Here is a 14,925-nt window from a genome sequence, read left to right on the forward strand (position 1 = left end):
GAATTCTTCAATATAATTTATTCAATTCTTTCGAGAAAAATTATAAAAATGTTATTGAAAATAATTTATTTCCAAATAAGAATTGAAATAATTGAATTTTTTTGACAAATTTGAATAATACTGTATTAAAAAAATTGTATTATTTCAAGGGATTAAAATAAAATTACATTTAAAATAACTTAATTTTTACAGAGTTTTGTCAAAATTTATTCGAAGAATTTTATTAAAATTTTTGAAAATAATTGAATTCTTTCGAGAAACTGTATTGAAAATAATTGAAATTCTGCGAAGAATAAATTTTATTATTTATGAAAATAATTGAATTCTTGCGAAGAATTTAAAAAAAAAATTTCGAAATATTAGTTAATAACAATTAATAAGTGAATAACAGAATTTTTCTAAACTTTAAAACTGTAATTATTCAAAAACTGAAGTTGATATTTAAAAATAAAAAAAATGACAAAACTGTACCTATTTGAAATGAATTTATTTTTCAGTAAGTTTTTTTGAACTATTTAATTTTAATTGACGCAGATAAATTTATCGAAGAAAATTGAAACATAAAATAAAATATTTTGAATTAACAGAGACAGCAAATTGACCCGACTCCTCAGAGACAGCTTGGGAGGAAACGCGAGAACATTAATGATCGCTTGCGTGAGTCCATCGGACGCCGACGGAGACGAAACACTAAGTACATTACGTTATGCGGCACGCGCCCGTTGCATAAAAAATAAGCCAATTGTTAATGAAGATCCAAAGGACGCTCTATTAAAACAATATCAAATTGAATTACAAAGACTGCGTAAACTTCTCGAATCAAGTGATCAAAATCCTCGATTAGATTTAAATTCCCCCGAGAAAGATGACAATAATAGTAGAAATAATGAGGAAATTGAAAACTTACGAAGGGAATGTGAAAATTCCAATAATTCGGCACTAAAATTGAAAGAGGAGTTATCAGCTCTTAGATCGCGTTTCGAATCGGAGCCCATTAAAGAAATGAATTATTTAAATTTAGAGGAGAAACGAGTGGAATTATTGAATGATAGGGAGCGGAGGGCGGATGATGATGAAATTGATCCGCTTGAGGAGAAAAGAAGACGGAAAAGAGAAGCGGCACGTCTTGAAGTTTTAAAGAGATTGGAAAAATTGACGATTGGTGGTGAGGCGCGAAGTAACGATGAAGTTAGGAGACGTCGTGAGAGGAGACGCAAGCGTTTGGAAATTTTGGCCACTGCTTTGGAGGCTGATTCACAGGAGGGAACGGGCGCTGCATTTCAAGTTTATGGACAGCTCAAAACAGCCGAGGAGGCGCTCAAAAGAATGGCGAAAAGGGCACGACAACTCGAAATTGAAGCTGCGGATCTTCAGGTTAATTCATTTTTTTATTTTTTAATTGCGTAAATTTAATTTCGAGCAAATTTAGATTTCTTTTGGAATCGAATGAATTTAAATTTTTTTTACATTTTATTATACTAAAATTAGTTTTTCAAAAATTATTTGTTTCTGATGAACTTTTTCTAAAGTGAGTTTTCCAAAAATTGTTTGTTTCTAGTAAACTATTTCTTTCTCAAGATCACTTCTAGATCTTCTAAATTTACTTTATCAAAAAGTATTATTTTCGTTTTTATTGAATTTTTCTAAAATAAATTTTTTTTGTTTCTGAAATAAAAAATAAATTTCTTTTTGTAAAATGCTTTTATTTTGAAACTACTTTCTCAAAATTCTCTTTTTCTAATTAAATATTTCTTTGTCTAAAATTACTTTTTCCAAATTTTTTTTACATAAAATTGATACGTTTTTTCAAATGAGGATTGTCACAAAAATTCGATTTCGATTTTCCCTGACTTCCAGATGGAATTTGCACTTTTTCCCTGATCCCTCTAAAAAAATTAAAGAGTAAAAAATAAAATTAATATCTGCGCCAAACTTTTCTCGATTATTATCAAAAATTTTAATAAAATTACCTATTTCACAATTAAATTATCTTAGATACAATTAAGAACCTTCAAAGCTGTTTTTTTAATAACAAACTTATGAATACTTATGACTCTTTGTGAAATTTAATCCAATTATTTGCCAATTATTTATTAAATTAGAAATTAGAATTAGAATTTTAAGTTTCATTTATGTACTAATTATTTAATTGTAAGTCCTTAATAATTTTTTTTTTAAATCTCTGAGATTCTATAACAAATTTAATTATTTTAAATTTAAATTCACATTTCCATTCATTTGATAATAATTCTTTAATACAATTTTTTTTTAATTTAAGTTTCTTCAAACAATTTAATTAAAATTTTCTTAGAAATACAACTTTTTCAGAAATCTAAATAAAATTATTTAAAACAAATAATTTTTAAAATAAATATTTAAAGCAATTGTAATTTTCCAAGAATTTTAGTTTAAAACCTTCTGGAATTTAATTATTTTTGAAAACTCCAACTTTTGTTTTAATTAAAATCTTTTTTACGTTAATTAACATTAATTCACTTTAAGAAAATTATTTTAGAATTTAATTTCATTGAAACTAAATTTAATTATTTACAGAACTATGAAAATTTCAAGGCTTACTTTTAAAATTTTTTGCGATTCAAAAGTTTTTAAGGTGAAAAATAACTTAGAAGAAATTAAGATTTTTATTTTTTAAAAATAGTTTTTGATACTAAAAAATAGAATTTTTATAAGAATTCCAGAAATTTGTTATTTTTCTAGTACTTTTAATATAATTATAATCCGTGATTTTCCTGACTTGTGTCGACCTTGTGAATCATTAAAAAAGAAAAATGCCAAAAGTATTGAAAAATTCAAATAATTGCATAGAAAAATGAAGAAATATTAAAAAATCCAAACAATTCAAACTATTGAAAAGGAAAATGAAAAAAGTATTGAAAAATGTAAATTTAAATTTAAATTCACAGTTTGATATGAAAATAAAAAAAAGGAATTAAATAAAATTAATTATAAATAAATCGTTGAGAAAGTACTAAAAAAATTGAAATTATTCAACAGGCATCGTGGGACGCGGAAAGAAGAGATCTATTGCGACGGGAATTGTTGGGGACACAATTGTGCGATGCGATGCTCCCTCACCTTCGACCTGGCTGTCCATTTCGTGACCTGGAGGCCATCAGGTCCGCGGCCACTTGGTGTGATGAATTAAATCGCTGGCGTTTGCCAAACGTTTCCTCGGTATCACTACGAATCTCTCTTCCGCCACCTGCTCAATCACGTGAATTAATCACCACCAGCTTTGGCATCGACTCTAAATCAGATCAAAACAATAATAACAATAGCAATAATAATAATCATCATCACAACAGTAACCATAATAGTAACAATAGTAATAATAGTAGCAGTAATAATAGTAATAGTGGTAACGATGATGAACGAGACAGTGGTGATGAAGGTGGCGAAAGTGAGCCGAAAGTGTCAAAATGGAAAGACATCGCCGACACCTACTTTCGTAGAAACAGGATCGACGAACTTCTAGCTCATGCACGCGAGGCCAAAACATTCGGTAAGTTTCAAATTTTTCAAATTTTTTCACTTTTTAATTGTATTTAATGAAAGCACTGTAGAATTTTTTATTTTATAAATTCAAACTTAATTTATTTTTTCTCTTTTCTTTTCACAAAAAAAAAATCTAGACGACCGACAAATTTTGAACGTTTAAATGAAGGAAATATTTTTTATTACATTTTCATAAACTATTGAAATAAAAATTAAAAATCTTTTACATTAAAAAAATCAATTATAAAGTTTCTAAACTTTACAATTAATTTTTTTTAATAACGACGCAAGTTTATTATAATAAACATTTAATTTATATATAATTAATTCCTTAATATAATTAATAAAAATTTAAAGAAGACATAAATAAATTTCATTCAGTTGAAAGTTCAGAATTTTAGGATTTTTGTTTACATAAATTTCAAATTATTTTGTTGGAATAATCAATTATAAACATCTCTTTTATATTTCGCGGTTTTCTTATCATATATAGATGGAGTCATCATCTTTCTTTTTACCCCCTCCTTTATCTCGTAAATCGACGCTCTAACTTCACTTGTAATTTAACCACGCCATGAGCTGTATAAAAATAAATTCAGTTATTATTCGCTAACATCAAATCGCTTTATTTTCCTCTACGCCCAACATATTTAAATTAGAGCGAATACTTTTTTAAATGTATTTCGCTAAAAAATTAATTTTAAAAAAGAATTTCACACAAAAAAATTAGGCAAATTAAATTCGTTTACATGGTTTACATGGTTTACATGGCCTGGCTGCCTCAAGTAGTGTTAATGGCTGGATCGATATCAGTAGTAAATTAAGAGCGCGAAGAGTGGATATTTTCAGTAGAATTTAAATTAAGTTCCTCTGAAGAAAAATTATTTTCGAAAGAATTAAATTATTTTCATTACAATTACAAATAAATTCCGCAAAATTCTTTATAACAATTCAATTTTTATCAAAAGTTATAATAAAATTCTTCGCAAAAATTCATTTATTTCATTAATGATAAAATACTTCGCAGAAATTCAATTATTTTCAATAGAATTTTTATTAAATTCCTCGGAAAAAAACTAATTTCGAAAGAATTCAATTATTTTCAAAATTTTAATGTATTTCATTATAAAAATTCAATTATTTTCAATCCAATTTTAATTAAATACTTTAAAAGAACCTAATACCTCAATTTTCAAAAATTTGAATGATATTCTTTATAACAATTCTATTATTTTCTATACAACTGTAATAAAATTATTAAGATGATGAAAAAAATCGATCACTCCGAGTTAGGATCCTGACTCGGAGTGATCGATTTTTTTCATCATCTTAATATTTTATCGACCGAGTGATAGCATCATTATTATATATATATATATGTAATAAAATTATTTATAAGAATCCAATTATTTTATAAATAATAAAATTCTTTTATTTAATTCAATTGTTTTCAATACAATTTTAAGTAAATTTCTCGTTAGAATTCAAACATTTTTGGAAATTTTTTATTCAATTTTATTCAAGAATTCAATTACTCTTGAACAATTTTAATGAAATTTATTATAATAATTGAATTAATTTCAATATAATTGTAATTACATTCATTGAAAGAATTGACTATTTTTTCAAAAATTTAAATAAAATTCTTCGAAATAATTCAATGATTTTCAAAAATAAAAATAATTCTTGGAAAGAATTTAATTATTTTCACAAATAAAACAATTGAGGCCTTGGATCCAATAACTCGCCCGACGCTCGGAGGAACGCGAAACTGCCAGTCAGTGAGCAGTGAGCGCCTCTGGGCCACTCACTGCTACCCGACTGGTATTAGCGCGTGCCTTCGAGCGTCGGGCGAGTTATTGGATCCAAGGCCTCAATTGTTCCCAGGAACTCAATTATTTTTAAAATTTTAGATAAAATTCTTAAATAAAAATTTAGTCATTTGCAATTCAATTTTAATGAAATTCCTGGAAAGAATTTAGTAAATTTGAAAAATTTTAATAAAATTATTCGAAATAATTCTGTAAAATGAAATTTTATTAAATTATTTTATATTCATTTTCTGTTTTTTGTGTGAAAAGATAATAGGTATACAAATTTAGCTAAAAAATTTAGTAGTCTAATAAAAATTCATTTCATTTGATAGAAAAAATAATTTTATAAGAAACAAAAATCCCTTCGAATGAAAATTTCATTAAATAAAAATCTATTGAATGTAAATGGTAAAATAGAAATTTCTCTGAAGTGAAACTTGAAAATTCAGTGAGATAAAAATTTGTCATAGTAAAAATATTTTATCACCCACAATTATTCAAATAAAAAAAACTATATTCTGAAATCGAGAATGAAATATTTATTCATTTACCTTCTTTTTTCAAAAAAATAAATAAACTCCTTTAGCAAAATTTGAAATTCAGTATAGAATAATAATTCAGTAAATTATTTTCTCTCTCACCAACAAGAAAGAAATTTATTCGAAACCTTTTATGTACATATTTTTTTGCTTACTGAAATTTTCAAGTATCTTTTTGCGTAATAAAGACGAAAATTTGTCAAGTTGAATAACGTGAGGGAAATTAATCACCATATTATAATAATTATTAAACTCTTATAATAATAATAATAATAATTAATTCCAAACCGGTTTTTCGCAAAAAAAGCGTCTCCTCATCTTTACGTTTACGACAAATGAGTAAAATGATTACTGACGGTTTTTATAGCTTTAAAACAATCTTTAAGTATCATCGCGCTTAATTTTTCGGATTGGAATTATTTATTTATGATATATAATCGATCAGTTTTGAATACAAGTGAATAAAATTTCTTGTCACCTTCGCGATGTCAAGGCGGTGTAGATTTTTTTCTACAATACATATATATACTGATTTAAGAAATTGCAAAATACTTTCAATCTTGACAATTCATGAATATGTATATTTGAATTCATTAAATCTTTATTATTCTGATATCAATTAGATATTTAATCAACTTCTCGAATATTTCTATTTAATCTTATTTGCACTTTAAAATTCATTTTTTCTATTTCTTTTATTTTATGTTATTTATTTTTATTTTATGTATTTTTTACATATTTTCTGTATTTTTAATAGTTTTTAGTAATTTTAAATATTTTTTCTGGCAACTCAAATATTTTTTTTAGTTTTTTTTATCACTTCTAATATTTTATTAGTATTTCAAATATTTTTTCTACTAATTTAACTATTTTTATTTGCTAATTCAAATACTTTTTTTAGTATTTCAAAAATTTTTTCTACTAAGTGGAATGTTTTTTTAAGCATTTCAAATATTTTTCCTACTAATTCAAATATTTTTTTGGATTTCAAATATTTTTTCTACTAATTAAAATAAATTTTTGGCTAATTGAAATATTTCTTTTAGCAATTTTCAAATACTTTTCTTACTACTTCAACTATTCTTTTTTTGCTAATTCAAATACTTTTTTTTAGGATTTCAAATATTTTTCATACTAACACAAATATATTTTAGCGTTTCAAATATTTTTTCTACGGATTAAAATAAATTTTTTGCTAATTCAAATATTTCTTTCAGTATTTTTTTAGCATTTCAAATATTTTTTCTACTAATTCATATTTTTTTTTAGTATTTTCTTTCTTATTTAGCGAAAAAATTTTGTTTCCTTTCTATTTCAATCCTTGAGATTATTTTCTTAATAATTTTCTTCCGTTGCGTTGATTTCCGGTTATTTTTCCCCTTACGTTTATTTAGTTTTACTTCGTGGTAAAAAATTTTTCCAATCGATATATTAATTTTAGCTGCGGAGAAAAGAAAATAATACCATGAATATTTATTATATTGACGTTTCTATAAAGTAACGAAACTTTTTTCCCTATATTTATACAATGTGCAATTAAACATTGGAAAAAAATGAAAATTTCACGGTTCACGGTCAACCAGTTTTGTGAATTCATTCATTTAAAACAGGACAATTACAAAAAGGCGAGGAACTAACAAATTTATCTGAATATACGTGCTTGAATTGAAAGTAAAAACATGTTGAGAAAAAAAATGAAGTATTTACTTGATTCGCTTGCCTCACAGAGTGGCAATGTGAAAGTTTAAAACTTATTTTATCAATATAAAACTTTTTTTTTATTTAAATAAATAAAAAAAAAATTTTTTCTCTCCCTCAAATGTCGAATATCGTGTTTAAAATGTCAAATTATTTTTTTAATTCTCTAGCTAATTTTAAACATACTTTTGGATTTGAGACAAATTTTGTACATAATTGCAAAAAAAAACTATAAATATTTTCATAATTTTTAATTTCCTTTTCTGAAATTGCAAAAACATCGTAATAATATTTTAATTAATTAATTTTTAGTAGTTGAATAGCAAAAATATTTTTCCGGAATTCAACTAAAATTTTCAACGTAAGGAAATTTAGGAAACTAATAGGAAAATGATGAATAAAAATTTAATTATTAATAAAAAATGCTCTATTCTCATTACTTCAATTAATTTTAAACATATTTTAGCCTTTGAGAAAAATTAATTTTTATTAATAAAATGAATTAATTTTTTCATTTTCACTGTTTTTATTTTACAGATTCGAGTGCGAGAATAAGTAAATCTGGTGGCTCGGATGAATTGATTTCAAATATTGGAGGAAATGTTCACGCTCAAATTGGTTCATTAAATTTACAGACGAGCGCATCGGCGAGTTCGGAAACAAATTTCAAGACACAACGACTTCCAATTACCCGACCAACTGGTTGGCTTGCTGATGACAATGTCAGTGGCAGTAAATTGCCAACATACTCAAGTGTGCCGATAATAAAAAAAAATCCACCCAGAATTCTCGAGGCTCTGCCTTCGTACCCTCTTGGAAATTCTTTTGCATTACCATCACATCTCAAAGATAGAAGCATTTCCTCGTCATTGTCGCCGGAAGACGTGACTTATCAATCGCATTCGCCAACAAGCTAGCGATAATTTTACACATTTCATGATCGAATCAAAATTTAAAACAATGAGAAGAGAAAAAAGAAATTAATGCATCAAAATTATTAATTTAACTTTTCAATATCTTTTTCAATTTATTTTAGAAATTATTATTTATTTGTAAATCAAAATTATTTTTATTTACTTTAATTCACTTTTAATTAACTTTTTTAATTTCCTATTAAAATTATAGAAATATCTTCAGTTTCTTTATTGTGCTGCAAAAGAATTGAATTGATGAATAATAATAAATAAACTTTAAAGGAAAATAAGTTAATTAAAAATAAAATTAAAGAAATTAAATAAAAGTAAAAATAATTACAAACAAATTCAATGAAAGAAAAAATAATAATCTAACAAAAATATAAAAAATAATTTTAAAAAAATAGAAAATAAATAAAATAATTAGAAGGAAAAATAAAAGAAGATAAAATAAATTGAATAAAAATAAATTAAATGAACAGAAAAATAATCGAAAAAAAAACAAAATTGAAAAAATTGTTAGAAAGAAATATAAAAGTAGAAAAAATAATTTGAAGGAAAAGTAAAAATAAATAGGTAGAATAAATTGAAGAAAAATAAATAAATTAAAATAAAATGGGAGAAATGAAATAAAAGTAAAAATAACTTAAATGAAAATAATACCAAATAAATTAAATAAATTTAATGGAAGAAAAAATGATCGAATAAAAATTAATAAGTAAAATAATTTGAAGGGCAAATAAAAATAGATAAAATAAATTAATCAAAAATTAAATTAAAAAAGAAAATGAAAAAGAAATGAAACAAAAATAAAATGAAAAAGGAAATGAAATAAAAACAAATATAAGTGAACTAAATAAAACTAAAGCCAAATGAATAAAATAAATAGCATGAAAGAAAAAATAATCGACTAAAAATAAAATAAAATAAATAGAAATTAAACAAAAATATATTTTTACGAATTTTTCTTTATAATTACCGAAATATTTCACCAGTCTAGGTAATAATTTTATCATTCTATCGCTCGGAATTTGATAAAGATCATGAAATGTGTATTTCTCAGTCGTGAGAATGACTGTCGTGTGACCTGATTCTAGAAAATTATATAGTTCATAACCTTGAAAGAAAAAAAAATGATCAAATAAAAAAATACTTACACTCTGTTCTTAAAAAAAAAGAAAAGAGAAAATATATTATTCAAACTTTTACACAAATGTTGTAAAAGATTCCATAGAAGTTGCAGTGGCTGTGAGTTAACGTCTTTAAACGACGTGCAATGACTTTTAATGTAATTTTAAATATCCCCTCGTGTATATGTGAAAAATAATTATTTCTTAACTTATATTTCTCTTTTTTTGTATTTTTCAAGATTCCTCACAGAAAACTCAAATGACTTGTAACTATTTTCATTCCTCTTTTTTTTTGTTTGCATTTTAATAATTTTTGCCGTCTTTGAAACATTTATCAATAACATATAATTTATTTCTCTTGTATACTTTAAAAAAGGAAAAATTCCAATCTCTTAATAAAGAGATTAAAATTTTTCCTTCTTTAAAGTAGAATCAAAAATAATTAGTGTAAAAATGCAAAAAAAAAAAAATAATTAATACTTTATAAAATTGGCTATTCAAATTAAAAAAAAATTGCTGCGAACAGTATTTTTTCAGTAACTTATTCAAGTTTTCTAAAAAAATAAAAACATAAATTTTAGTTTAACCGGTTTTAATATTTTGTAATTTTAAAAAGTACAATTTTTAATTTTCAGATGAAAATTATGTTAAGTCAAGCATCTGACATGTGCCTTAATTAAACAGTAAACATAAAAATAATAAATAAGAAAAATTATTACTATTATTATTTATTATATTATTAATAATAATTAATTTTATTAATAATAGACAATAACAATAATATTCAATTCATATTCCAAACTTTTAGAAGGCTCAAAAGAACGAAATAGTTTTTCAATATAAATAATTTCAAAAACTTGCTAAGTGCGCAATAAAAAATAAAAAAAAATTAAAATTTTTGAAATGTAAATTATTTTTTAAGTATAAAATTTATTTCAATGAAATTTGACAATTTCATTGTCAAATGAAATGGTGAAAAAGTTCTCAATGGTTTTCAATGGTGAAAAAGGCATGAAGTTAGGGAATTTTTTTTTCATAGAATATTTTTCGAATTGCGGTTTTTTTTACTTAAGGGGACATTCCAGTTCAAAACAGGCAAAAAGAAGGCTTTTTTAGTGTATATTATTAAAATAACTATGACATTTATTTAAAAAATATCTTTTACATGTAATAAATAATTTATTTAAGAATTTGTAAAAAAAAAAATTTTTCATTTTTATTTCAAAATGGCGGCGATATACGCCATTTTCGAAAATGCCCATTTTCGGTGGTACGATCGATTCCAAACTTTCTAAAACAGATAAAACCAAAAACGAAGTCACATTCTCTTCGTTAGATATTTCTTTAGGGGTGGAACCTCAAAAAAGTGGAATTTTCTTCCCCCCCTTTTTTTAGAGTACTTTTTCCCCAAAATATTAAAAAAAAAAGTGTTTTTATTCAGAATTTCTCTTATAAAAAAAAGGGGGGGAAGAAAATTCCACTTTTTTGAGGTTCCACCCCTAAATAAATATCTAACGAAGAGAATGTCACTTCGTGTTTGGTTTTATCTGTTTTAGAAAGTTTGGAATCGATCGTACCACCGAAAATGGGCATTTTCGAAAATGGCGTATATCGCCGCCATTTTGAAATAAAAATGAAAAATTTTTTTTTTACAAATTCTTAAATAAATTATTTATTACATGTAAAAGAAATTTTTTAAATAAATGTCATAGTTATTTTAATAATATACAATAAAAAAGCCTTCTTTTTGCCTGTTTTGAACTGGAATGTCCCCTTAAATAGTATATTTTCCGTATATGAAAAAAAAAATTTTTTCAACTTCGTGAACTTTTCACCAATGAGAACAGTAACCTCCCCTTAATAGAAATTTCAAATAATTTCAGTGTAAATCCTTTTGAAAATTATTTGTTTCTAAAAATTATAAATGTAATTTTTCTAAAAGTAAATTATTTTTTTAGAAGTTTTGAATAAAATTATTCAAAACTTTATATATTAATATTTTTTAAATAAAGATTTAATTATTATTATACTTTTAAGGCGATTAAAATGTTAGAAAGATTATTTAAAAAATTATTTCTAAAAATTCCTGTTTTTTAATATTCAATTTTTTCAAAATTTTATTCTTTATTAAATCAATTCTTATTAGAATTCAACGATAATTAAATTATTTAAATACAAATATTTTTGTAAAATTTAATTATTTTCCAAACTTTTGGTTAAAATTCTTTTTAAAAAAATACAATTATATTTTAAAATAATTTTTTAAAGTGAGAAAATAAACTTCTGAGAAATATAAAATTTATTTCAATGAAATTTGAGAACATTTCTTCTTTTTCATTTTTTAAAAATTATTTTCGGAAATTCAACTATTTTCAAAAAATTTTAATTACCTACGTTTTTTAAAAACCTCATTTTTTCAGAATTTCTAGATAAAATTTTGCTAAGAATCTTTTGAAATTTAATTATATCTAGAAATAAGAACTGAAATTCTTGAAATATTTTCTAAAATTTAAATTAAAATTTGTTTTTAAATCAATTCTTATCAAAATAAAGTTGTACGAGAATTCAATTATTTAAATAAAAAAATAAATAATTGATTATTTCTAAAAATTGCAACTGTAACTTTACTTATACATTCTTTTTTTAATTTGAGAAAGAAAATTCATAGACTATTTAAGATTTTCAATAATTTGATAGTTTTTTGGATTAAATTTCCTTCCTTGACTTATTTCCCTGTCCTGTAAAAATTCTAGGGGAATTCTTTCACTAAAATACTAATCACTCTATTTACAAATTAACTGTCAAACTTTTGACATGCCAATTTGAGTTGTAATAAAATTTTAATTTGAAAAAGAAAGAAATTAATGTCGTTCATTTGAACCAATCAGAATTTTAGAATTAATAATATTTACAATAATAATTTAACAATATTTTATAATTTTAATAATAATAATAATAATAATAATAATAATAATAATAATAATAAAAATAATATAAATATTTATAATAATAATGAAAATAAATAAATGAATTATATGAAGCGATGCGAAAAATATGTATTTTTATGCAAGAAAAAAAAATAATGTGAAATATGTACATTGACACATGTTATCTTTGAAAAAAAATATTGTTTATGTATATATAAAATCTTATTACTGTTTATTAAAGTGATTTTAATTTAATAATAAAAATTGTTTTTATTCAATTCTAAAAATCGAGACTTTAACCTTTCCAAAGGTTAATTAATTGGATTTAAGTACTAAAAATTCATCAAAAAAATTCAATCGCTAAATTGAATAAAACGCTTAGCGTCGACGCTAAGCATCGAAAAAATTTTTATTCACTAAATCGAAAAAAAAATAAAACAATTGTTTCATAGGAGGTTAAAAAAGTCCTAAACAAAAAAAAATCAACCAAAACCTAAATAACAGTTTTCGACGCTGAGCTAAGGTCATAACGAGAATTTCTCCTCGACAACTTTAATTTTTATATTTAAAAATCATTTCTTTACCCAACAAAAAGTATAAAAATAAAGATAAATTAAAAAAATTACTAAAAATGTAAGAAAAAAAGAAAGAGAAATTAAAAAACTAAAAAATTCTTTCAAAACTTGAGTTTCTGAAATTTATTGCAAATTCTCATCTCCTAGTATAGCATCAAGAGAAGTAACTGTTCCCCACATAAATAAGAACCAATGCAAGCAACATTTTTTCTTTTGTAGGTCGTCGTTTTTCCCTACGATTCCATCTTTTTTTCTTTATTTGATTAAATTTACTCTTTAAGGATAGAATGTTACTCAAGAATGTTCTGCTATTATCAAATAGCCACTTAAATTACCGTAAGATATAAAGAAAAAAAGAAAAAAAATTTTTTTTCCTTTCTTTCTTCGCCTATAAAAACAGAAAATGTTACCCACTATCCAACACTGTAACGGTAAAGCAAACTACAATCTATCGAATCAATGTATGTATACATATACACTTCGTAATTACATTGCGGTAAGACCTGATGCGTAAATTGCAGATTGCGTTGTTTCGAACTTTGACTCTCTAAAAACCGCAATTTGCCATGTAAAATTTATTTATTTTCACACGAAATATTATGAACCTTTAAAACAAATATTTAGAGAGAGAAAAAAAATTGTCTTTTTTTTCTACTATTTATTAGAATTGCAGAAAATTAAAATTATAATAAATCGTTTAAAAACATTAATTTACTATTCATTAGAATCAAAAAAATTGGAATCAGATATTTTAAAAAATTTATTATTCATCAAAGTTGGAAAAAAAATTAGAATTACATTCTCTCATATTCTCATAAAAATCAGTTGATACTATTTTTGCTGTGTCAGGAAAAAAATCAATTGTTTTTTATTAAAAATTAAAATAATAAAAGTTTTTTAAAAATTACAATTTTAAAGAAAAATATTTTAAATTAAAAAAGAAATAAAAAGGAGAAATTTCTAAATAACAGAAATAAACATAATTTGAGTGAATAACAATTTTTTTCATAACGCGGTGCAAAAAAGGGCACTTTTTTGCACCTTGTTATGAAAAATATCGTTCGTAACTAGTGCTAGCAGTTGCCAATTTTTGAACGAGCACTTTTTTTGGAACAAACTGTGTGCTCGTTCAAAAATTGACAACTGCTAGCACTAGTTACGAAATATACTATTTTCGGTTTATTTGAAACCGATTATAAAATAATTAGATTTAAAAATTAAATTTCTAAGCGTCGTAAAAATTATTTCTCCCAGGAACGAAAAACATTTTTCCAAATATTTTAAATTCGTAAAATTTCTTGATAATTTTCAGAAATAAAGGTGAATAGAAGCAAGTAACACTTATTACTTCAGAAACCTTCAAAAAATTTGGAGATTAAATAATTTTTTTTAATGTTATTGTATAAATATTTGAAATTATTGTTGGTATAATACTAGCAAATGTTAGTATTTAATTTATTATTATCTATTATTGTTGGTATAATAATAGCAAATGTTAGTATTTAATTTATTATTATCTATACCAGCAAAATCGTACGCGCGCGATGCGCGCGTGAATGATTTAAAGAAATATCACGCGGTAGCAATCTGTCTACCTGCCTTCCACAGAAAAAGTTTAATAAATTTAATTTATATTATTCCATGTTTATAATAGTTATAATTTTTTAAAAAATCTCGGTATTTGAACTAAATTATTATTTCCACGTCTCAGAAGCCACTTAAAAAAATTGCAAGGGGATCCAAGGCGGGGAAAACAGTGACCTTTATTTTTTATCACGGATTTTTCATAAATCCTAGAATATAAAATAAATC

At 23.8% G+C, this 14,925-nt stretch overlaps 1 protein-coding gene and 1 long non-coding RNA gene across 3 annotated transcripts in view; one reads left to right on the forward strand and one right to left on the reverse strand.

Moving 5' to 3' along the window:
- Positions 1 to 8,733, forward strand: part of LOC122513102 (osmotic avoidance abnormal protein 3-like) — a 39,197-nt gene extending 30,464 nt beyond the window's left edge. For both annotated transcript variants that reach the window (XM_043629352.1, XM_043629353.1), the window contains exons 5-7: positions 588 to 1,374; positions 3,016 to 3,523; positions 8,105 to 8,733. In XM_043629352.1, coding sequence (XP_043485287.1) covers positions 588 to 1,374; positions 3,016 to 3,523; positions 8,105 to 8,484 — 1,675 coding nt within the window. In that variant the 3' untranslated portion in view covers positions 8,485 to 8,733. The remainder of the gene's footprint in view (positions 1 to 587; positions 1,375 to 3,015; positions 3,524 to 8,104) is intronic.
- Positions 1 to 14,925, reverse strand: part of LOC122513106 — a 35,652-nt gene that overhangs the window by 15,526 nt on the left and 5,201 nt on the right. The window contains exon 3 of the long non-coding RNA XR_006302687.1: positions 3,097 to 3,268. This is a non-coding gene — a long non-coding RNA (uncharacterized LOC122513106). The remainder of the gene's footprint in view (positions 1 to 3,096; positions 3,269 to 14,925) is intronic.

The sequence above is a fragment of the Leptopilina heterotoma genome, unplaced genomic scaffold, assembly GCF_015476425.1.
Source record: "Leptopilina heterotoma isolate Lh14 unplaced genomic scaffold, ASM1547642v1 Lhet_134, whole genome shotgun sequence".
NCBI classification, from domain to species: Eukaryota; Metazoa; Arthropoda; class Insecta; order Hymenoptera; family Figitidae; genus Leptopilina; species Leptopilina heterotoma.